General features: G+C 39.2%; 1 protein-coding gene across 3 annotated transcripts; it reads left to right on the forward strand.

Annotated features, from left to right (window-relative positions):
• The first annotated feature begins 5011 nt into the window (after positions 1-5011).
• LOC122087029 (serine/arginine-rich splicing factor RS41) lies at positions 5012-9334 on the forward strand. Of its 3 annotated transcripts, none has more exons than XM_042655991.1 (6): positions 5012-5165; positions 6293-6436; positions 7814-7926; positions 8060-8304; positions 8480-8740; positions 8894-9334. In XM_042655991.1, the coding sequence occupies exons 2-6, from the start codon at positions 6331-6333 to the stop codon at positions 9072-9074; spliced, it is 906 nt and encodes a 301-aa protein (XP_042511925.1). In that variant the 5' UTR covers positions 5012-5165; positions 6293-6330; the 3' UTR covers positions 9075-9334. The 3 variants fall into 3 exon arrangements, with proteins under 3 accessions (XP_042511925.1, XP_042511927.1, XP_042511926.1); XM_042655993.1 differs by lacking the exon at positions 5012-5165 and adding an exon at positions 7265-7604 and having other exon boundaries at positions 6299-6436; XM_042655992.1 differs by lacking the exon at positions 5012-5165 and having other exon boundaries at positions 6299-7604.

Consider the following 9334-nt stretch of genomic DNA (forward strand, 5'->3'; position numbering starts at 1 on the left):
TGGTTCAATTTATGCACACACCAAACGTATTTTAGCACTTGTGTCATAGAATCTCCAATAAAATATCTAGTCTTGTCTCTTAATATGAACAATTTTAGATTAAAACCAAATGACTACAAATGCCCATTAATAAATCATGGAAAGTGGGACGGTGGTTGTAAGGAAGGTGAGGTCCTTTGGTGCGGTCCACGGTCCTTTTCATTCATGAATGAATGTCATGTTCAGAGTTCAGAGTTCAGAGTTCAGATTGGAAAAAAAAAAAAGATGTACACTAATCAGTCTCTGTATCGAAATTTTCTTTTTCTTTTTCTTTTATCTTCAGCTTGAGTTTAAAACGCGTAATCATTTATCCAGAAAAAACAAAAACCCCACGTAATTAGTGATGGAAGTAGCCAGTGTTAATCCAGTTGCAAAAAATTGTAAAAGTCTTACGGTCCCATATTAGCTTATGAGAGCTCATCCCACATTAATTTCCTATGAGAATTGATGTGGGTTAATATGATTGTGGATCTCTTCACCTTGTAAGCTAGTTTATAGGATTGAGTTATTCCAAGATCATATCAAGAATTGATCCTATCGACTCTCTTGTCCATTTACAAAAGAATGACGCAAAAGGCCATTCAATTATGCCTTTTGTATTATCAATTAAGGAGAATCACTTATTTGAAGTTTTGGAAGCCAGAGTTATCCAGGAATGGCACATGGAGCAGCTTTTGGTTGTTTCTAAACTTGGAAAGAAATGTGTGAAAGTGAACGGAAAGAAAAGGCCGACCATGAAAAAAGTAGCTACAGTTCTTGAAGGATTAAGAAGCTTTCAGGGACATCCAGGTCGGTGAAATGTATAAACCAGGACTGGTGCTTGATATCTGAAGAAGATGCATTTAGATACCCAGTTGATGAAATAAGATCCATTTATTATTCTTGGAAGACTTACTGGTTCAGCACTGCTGATGTTCATGACAATCCTTGTTAGTTTTCTTTCTTTCATGAGATTTGCCATTTTCAAATTAGTATTTAATAATAGAAAAAATTGCAACGCTTGATGATAGAAAAAATTGCAATGTCATTTCCTTAAACTTTGGTCTTTATTCAATGCCATCTCTTTCGAAATACCAAAAACACTACCTAAAAATTTTAAAATTTTAAAACCAGTTCCTACAGTTGGCCATCCCTATTAAATGATGGAATATCTATTAGTTTTTGTTTAAAATGCCTAAAACACCCCCCATATGATGTGAGTGGACCATATTACCCCATGCCCCTTCTTAAACTCAAAAAAGAAATTGCTGGTTCACAAAACCTAGAAGGGAAAGTGAGTTACAGCCATCGCCATCGTACGATCATCTGTCTCCCCTCCCCCCGGCGAAGGATCATGACTACCCATCTTGTCCGGCCAAGGTATTTCCTTTAATGATTCTAAGTTTAGGTTTTTCTTCCATCTTGGAAAGTAAGAGCTCTATGAGAGAGAGAGAGATTTGGAAGAGATCACCCTCTACATTCAGATATGAATTGCTTGGTTGTGAAAAATACCTGGCAGAGATCACCATCTACAAGTTCCTGTGCAGCAATTCTTCGATTATACTTCACAAGAGGACCTGCCCTTCCAGCATCTGCTGATAAGCCAGAAAAACCAAGAACTGATACAGACAACACAATCAACTCTGGAAAGTATATGACACCACGATTCGCTAATCACAACTAATACAAGGGTAGGTTGGGGTCCGAAGAAAAGGCCTCCACTCGTTTGATTGGTAGCAGGGGTGTACAGGGCCATTGAGATCATCATTGATGCTTGTACTTATCAATTTCGTCATTGTGTAGGAGCCCATATATAGTGACAGGAACTGGATTGACCAAGGGTTTTTGCCTTCTCCCCATAGCACTAAGGAAACTGCCACTTTCTTGCAGCCCCAGAGCAGTCCGAACTTCTCGGACAGCCCGAACTAATTTCCTCATCTTAACTCTAGTGTGTGATTGTAAACTATAGAAACTAAAGCAGTACAGTTAAGTGACAACCAACAGTAGAAAGGATGACAAGAAAACATTTCAGTCTCCCAGGGGGAAAAATTGTGCAAATTTAGATCAAACAAGAACCAGATTAGATCTTGGTTCTGGGTACTTGAAAACAGAGCAGAGAAAGTACAAATTTACAATTTAGAGAAGAAAAAGGGAAAATTACTTGATATTCTAATTAAAAATAGAAAAATGCAAAAGCCCATATGAAATTAGCAAAAGATCATCAACAAACTACGATCAAACCCATCGTAATTACATAAAATTCCTCCAAAATAGAGAAAATTCAACCAAAAAAAGAAAGGAAAACTGCTCCATCCATTCAATGAAACAATGAAAATTAAGAACAATAAAAAAGAAAACTTTACGAACCTGACTCAGAAAAAAATCTTCTGGGAGATCGAAAAACGGAATGATCATCCAAGTCACCAAATCGGATCAGTATAACGGATATATAAAATTGCTCACCTTATCTAGTTGAAAGCAAGTTAGAGGAAATGAACTAACTTCAACAATTACAGAAAAACAGAGTATCTGTCTCTCTTATCCTCTTTGGACCACCAGCCACAAGGCTCACGAACTCTAGTCGTCTTTGACTACTGCGAGTCTGAATCAACCCAGACTCCCAGAGAGAGATATGGCAGACGAAACACAGAGAGAGAGAGAGATCAGATGGCGGTGGGCGATGGCGAAATACTCCCTCATTTGCTGTTCGTCCCTATCAAGAATCCCCGTACGATGGGGGGAAGGTCGAGGTTTAGGGTTTCAGCAAGGGATGGCGACTGGCGTCTTCCTCTTCTCTGTTCCAGGGAAGGCGATGGCGTCAATCTCTTCTCGGTTTTGCGAACAGTTAGGGCCGTTTGATAACGTAACCAGAAACGTGTTTCTGTGTTTTCTTGTTCTCATAAACAAAGAAACAGCATAAATACTGTTTGGTAAAAGTGTTCTTTCCACTTGTTTCTTGAAACATAAATTGAAATTTATAATAATTTCTGCTTCAAGAAACATGAATGACGAAACAAGGTTTACTTGTTTCGCTCGTTTCTCGAAACAAAAATGGAGCACAAAAAATCGATATTGAAGACGGAGTTTGGCATCACTACCATCACCACCGTCTCTGACATCTCACCGATCGGCAACTCTCTTTCCCCTGTCATGATACCCCCACCTCGCCATCCTCATATTGCAACGGTGAATCATCTCGTCTACTGGCCTGGAACGGTAATGTCGGCACTGTTGCCACATCCGATGAGGCCGACCTGCTCTTTCGTAAACGCTTACAAACAACTCGTAACCCCGAAGGCAAGTTCCCATGTTTCTGGCTCCTACCATTGCTCTGCACTTTGGAATCCTCTGTTTCTCCGTGATTGTTCTTCGTTGGCTTTAGAGAAGTAACTGACATCGTCGTGGTCGTCGGAGCTGTTGCCCCTGTTTTCCCTGACCCCAAGCTCAATTGTCCAGGAAACGGAAAAATCCGAGACTACAGTGGGTAGCAGAGGTGGCGGGAGACGTAAGCGAGGTAGGCAGAATCGGGTTCAGACAAAAGCCCCTTCCAAGAAGAAAGAGGAAGAAGATGTTTGTTTCATTTGCTTCGACGGTGGGAACCTCGTGCTCTGTGATCGTCGGTGAGTATTCGTTCTTTCTCTTCCTATTTATTCCTATGCTTCTCTGAACTATGAAGCTCTGAGTTGAGCCATTAATGGCATCCCTTGTGCTTACTTCCTCCTGTAACCTAGGGTTTCACTCGCTTCCAAGTCGTAGATCCCGCTCCGCAAATGCTTCGTCACCTGTTAACATTCGATCCTCTATTAGATCTGAGGTTTTCTCGCATCAAAATCGGATCTGTTCGCGTTCTAATTCATTGAAGAATTCTTTCTTGGGTGTTCTTCCATCTATTACCCCAAAGGATTTGAATTGTCCTCGTTCTCTCTCGGATCGGTCGGTTGTTGTTTGAGCTTTGGCTTCTTTTGCTGCGGTAGTACCTTCGTCCCAGCCATGGCAGGGAGCTTCGATGAAGCCATTGTTGGATTCAATTGCCACCGGAATTATTCTATGGTTCGTTCCGGTGCCAGGCGGTGTGTCGAGGAATTGTCGGTTTCCTATTTACAGAATAAGAGACAGATAAACATTTCAAGAAACAAGGTTTATTAAACACCCAAAATTCTGTTTCTGTTCTCATAAACGGAAATTTCTATTTCTATCATTTTTTGAAATAGAAACAACAGAAACGTTATCAAACGGGCCCTTAGTTTGTGAGTGAGTTTTGAAGAAGGGGTAAGGGGTAATATGGTCCACTCACATCATATGAGGGGTGTTTTAGGCATTTTAAATAAAACTTAACAAACATTTCACACTTAACAAGGATGGATAACGACAGATATTGATTTGAAAATTTTTAAACTTTTAATGAGTATTTTTAGTATTTCAAAAAGTTCAGGGGTAGCGTTGTAATTTTATCTTGATAACATGATTATTTGTATTCAAACCTGTTATGTCTCTGTATTTGTAATTTTGAGCCATTTCCTTATTTTTAATAGTGGTACGAAAAAATCCCTCAATCAGCCATTATTAAAATTTGTATCCAAAAACAATGCACCATCATGAAAACAAATCAAGTTAACAATCACCCACAAACATAAGGATTTAGTGTAATTTAGGCCACTTAGAATGTAATAGCTAAAAAAAAAAATCTCTCCTTTTTAAAATTCAAATTTTGGTTTAAATCTATTTTTTTTCTTTCTTGGCATGGACTCCAAACATAGCCTAAACGGCTAAAAAAGGAAAAAAAAAAAAAAAGGCCGTATAGTAAGCTGCGTGAATCCCAAAGCCCCAATCTGACGGTCCAAAATAGGGTCGTATGTGAGGGCCTTTTCGTTAATTACAGCCTCCTTGTTAGTTGTAACCTTTTTTTCTTTTTGGTAAGATTGTTAGTTGTAACCTGTAAGTAACGTATTATTTATTTATTTTTTTTTTTGATAAAACGTAACGTAATTAGGTCATGTCTGCTGTGGCGTTATTTTGTCTCACGAGTCACGAGACTCACGAGCTCACGGGCTACGCTTTTCTGCTTCTTTTCTATCCGAGCAGAAGATTTCTTCCTCCTGCAACTAGGGTTTTAGGGGGTTGCGGAATTCGGATCTAAGGAATCGAAGGTAAGATATCCCAAATCCTAAACTGTCAGATCTTGATTTTGGTAAACCATGTTTCACGATCTTTAATTTTTTTTTTCTTCCCGTGAACGGTAGATCTGCGTTTTTTTCTTTTTCTAATGGGTTTGTTGTGTTCCTGGAATTTTTTTGTGGCGTTGATTCTATTGATTATTCTAAGAGTTTTATTCATTTGAGTAGAATGGGAAGATTAAAAGAAAGGATAGAATAAAATTTTTGATCAATTCTGCCTTCTCGATTTTCGAGTACTTGCAGGTGTATGAACCGTTAAAATTGCGTGCCCTCCTCCCATTCCTTGTATATGTGGTTTTAATACCTGTTATGATGATCGTCCCTAAGGGGATCTGGCTTGACATTACTATAGCTGTCTGTTGTTCATATTTTAATGTTATTTTACATTTTTATTCCCTTCAAATCATGCGTTGTTGCCTTGTTGGTGTCTGTGGATTAACTACCTGTTGATGGTTTTACCAGAATTAGATTTCGGAAGCAAAATGTAATTGTGCCTTATCTACGCATTTTGAGGACTAATCTCAATGTTCAAGGCGCTTGGATATTATTTGTTATGGCTTTCATCCCTACTTGCTCTTAGTTCTTGATAACTCAGTATGCATTTGGTAGTCCATTTCTGTATGGTGGTTATAGAATTTTAGTATGCAAACTTTTGGAAAGAAATTTGTTGGGTACGAGTAAGACCATTTTGGGATAAGGAAAAAAAAATGTTCTTGTAAATGCTTTAATTGTACTAAGTTGATGGCCTGCAGCTAATATTATTGCTTGTGGAGAATTGGCTTGTGGTGAAATTAAATAGGAAAATTACCGAGTAGTACTTCAGTTTCTGGGTGTATGAAGATATGCTAGTTGCCGTCGGCTTTCATGGTTTCTTTTAGAATATGAAGTTCCATGTCTTTTTTTTGTATATTGAACATTTGAACTCTTGATACTACTTTTATAATGGCATTTTATTAAATCTGACTCTTGTTGCATTTTCTGTGTGTGCTACTCTTAGTTTTGTTTTATTTGGTACTCATGTTTGGGTTCTGTGTATTTTGCTACTTTTTTTTTTTCCTTTTAAATATGTTATCTTATTCTTTTCTTATATTGTATTGAAGGTGAAGAAGGATTTCTGTCATCTTCTGCTTCTGGGAAGATGAAGCCCATCTTTTGTGGGAATTTTGAGTATGACGCACGCCAGTCTGATCTTGAGCGGCTTTTTAGCAAATATGGAAAGGTTGACAGGGTGGATATGAAGTCTGGTTCGTTGTCATTCCCTTTAATTTATCATTTGTTTGCAGATTGCAGTATGTTAGCTGAGAACCTATGGTTTTCATTTACTCCTCTACCATCTAATATTTATCACCAGTCCATATTTTTTTGTTCTGTTGGCTGGTTCTTGTCGTCTTTCCTCCCCTTTTTTCTTGTGGTTTAGATTGATTTTTTAAACTGTTCTAATTGATGTGAAACATTTGGAGCAGAGAGCTATTGAGTCTGTTCAAGTTTTGGTTGTTAAATTTAACTAGAGTTCTCAATATGATGCTAAGATACCAATCATTTTTAGTATTGTACCACAGAAGTCTACATATCCACTAATATTGAGATATCAAAGGATGATGATTTGTGAGTATCTGGGTATCATATGTTCCACTCTTACGTATACTAAATTTAATCATAATGCCCCCAAAAATTTGATTCATGATGCCCATTTAGGGCAACGCTTACATGGAATTGCATATGGAAATTGGGATTCTCAATTTTAAACACATCAAATCTGCAATTGCCCGCAATGGAAGAAGAGTGATGTATGGTGGTAGTTTGCATAAATTCATTGTGGCGGTGGATCCTTCAGCATTAAGTCAATTCAGCAGGGACAAATTTCCTCCCATTAAGGTGGTCAAATCTAAGCGTGTTTCTGCATTGGTTCTTCGCTATTATGATTGCAACAGTGTTCAGAGTTCCAGACAACATGATGCGGAGATTGCAGTCCTTCCTTGTTGGGTCTTAGTGGGGGTTCAGGATATGTTTAAGCAAAGCAAGTCTGTTTTTTGCAGTGTAAGCCCCCGTACTCAAATATTTCTTTGGCGCAGGAATATTATGAAAATCCAATGTTTTCCTGGCTGATGGAGGGGCTATTATGACATATCTTTATTGCCGTGCCCGAGCTTCATCTTCTTGTGTTTTTCAGAAGAGCTGATCTGATCTGCCATGGCACCACCATTCCACATTTTCCCAAGAGACCATTGCCTTTCATTCCTCATGACCTTCGCCCAGACTTCATTTTCAGACATGTCTCAAGGTAGAACCCTTGCTGATCATGTGGCCAGAGGCAGCAGAATAGATGGAGAAGGCACTCTATGTTCGTTGACTTACCATGAGACACCCACTTTTGGCTTGTTGTTGATTGACATCATTTAGTTCACATTAAAGGTCTGTTTCTGATTTTCTGGTCACTTAGTTTCTAGCTTTCGCAGAGATGGCCAGGTGTTGTGTTTATTTATTGGTAGTGCTTATTTGGTGGCAGTGCCATCTCATTTTAAAGAAACCGTTTACGAGGAGATTCTGAACTGTTGACTGTATATTTGTTTTAAAAATACCATATTTATCATCTCTTATTCTTTTGCTTTTGTGGTCATCAGGATTTGCTTTTATCTATATGGATGATGAGCGAGATGCTGAGGATGCAATACGGGCACTTGACCGGGTAGAATTTGGTAGGCAGGGGCGACGGCTACGTGTTGAGTGGACAAAGGTAGCACTTTACATTTTTTTGGTTAAAGATTAAAGCAGCAATTGGTCTAACATTGTGGAACTTGTAGTTGTCTCTTTCTCTTGATTTGTTTGATAATTTCTCTCATTTCAGCCGTATCAATTTTTAATTGCAGCAAGAACGTGGTATAAGAAGACCTGGGGGTGGGGGTTCAAGACGATCTGCAGCAGCTAATATGAAACCCACCAAGACCTTGTTTGTTATCAACTTTGACCCAGTTCACACTAGGACGAGGGACTTGGAGAAGCACTTTGATCCGTATGGAAAAGTACTGAACATAAGGATCAGAAGGAATTTTGCTTTCATTCAGTATGAATCACAAGAAGATGCAACCAGAGCACTGGATGCAACAAACATGAGGTATTATCTCATTCGAATTTCTGCATGTCCATCATATTTGGACTGCAGTTATCATTATTCCGTTGCAATGTTTTCACTCGTCTTTTTATCAACATACTTAATAGAAAACTATCTTGTTTCGAATAGGTGGTCCTTTGATGGCTACTAATAATAAGCCATAAAATTTCATGTGCAGCAAGTTGAGGGATCGAGTTGTTTCTGTGGAATATGCTGTTCGAGATGACGATGACAGGAGAAATGGGTACAGCCCTGATAGAGGTCGTGTCAGGTCACCTGAGAGGAGGAGCCGTGATCATGGGCGATCGCGAAGCCCTTACCGAAGGGAGAGAGGTAGTCCTGATTATGGCCGTGGACCTAGCCCATATTCTAAGCCTGAACCAAGGGCAAGTCCTGATTATGGAAGAGCTGAAAGCCCTGTCTATGAGAGATATCGCAGGTGAAGTCTTACATTTAGTTTCTACAAGATGGCTCCATTTTTTCTCATGTATTCCACCTTATTCATTCACCCTTTTGTGTTTTCTTCTCCTTGGATTTGGTGCTTTCACATTTCATAAAAAGAAGTTATTTATTTTTCTTATTGATGATGCAGCCGCTCACCCGCTGCACGCGAAAGATCTCCCCCTGCACGTGAAAGATCTCCCCCTGCGCGCGAAAGATCTTCCCCAGCACGTGAAAGATCTCCTCCAGCACGCGAAAAATCTTCCCCAGCACGTGAAAGATCTCCTCCAGCACGCGAAAGATCTCTATCTCGATCTCGATCTCGATCTTGAGACCCACTGTAGAGCTCAAGAGATTCCCCTTGAGTGGGCGACTTGGGACTTGGCATCAGCAGTTTCATGTAGCAATCTTAGGTTGTGAGAGATGCTTGTAAACTCCTGGATTTCAGGATTATAGATTATGTAGCGCAGAGCCATGGTTTGTAGGGTTGAGTTTATTTGATTAGCTTTGTTGGGATTCTTTTTATCTTCTTGGAAATCCCATTGACACAACTTGCAAGAAGGTATACTTTATCGCTTGTTCTTCTTAAAAA

The sequence above is a fragment of the Macadamia integrifolia genome, chromosome 8 (genome assembly GCF_013358625.1).
Source record: "Macadamia integrifolia cultivar HAES 741 chromosome 8, SCU_Mint_v3, whole genome shotgun sequence".
Taxonomy (NCBI): domain Eukaryota; kingdom Viridiplantae; phylum Streptophyta; class Magnoliopsida; order Proteales; family Proteaceae; genus Macadamia; species Macadamia integrifolia.

Coding starts and splice junctions, on each gene's coding strand:
- LOC122087029 (XM_042655991.1), top strand. CDS start 6,331: ATGAAGCCCATCTTTTGTGGGAATTTTGAGTATGACGCACGCCAGTCT. Junction 6,437..7,813: donor CAGGGTGGATATGAAGTCTG/GTTCGTTGTCAT, acceptor TGTGGTCATCAG/GATTTGCTTTTATCTATATG. Junction 8,305..8,479: donor CTGGATGCAACAAACATGAG/GTATTATCTCAT, acceptor TTTCATGTGCAG/CAAGTTGAGGGATCGAGTTG.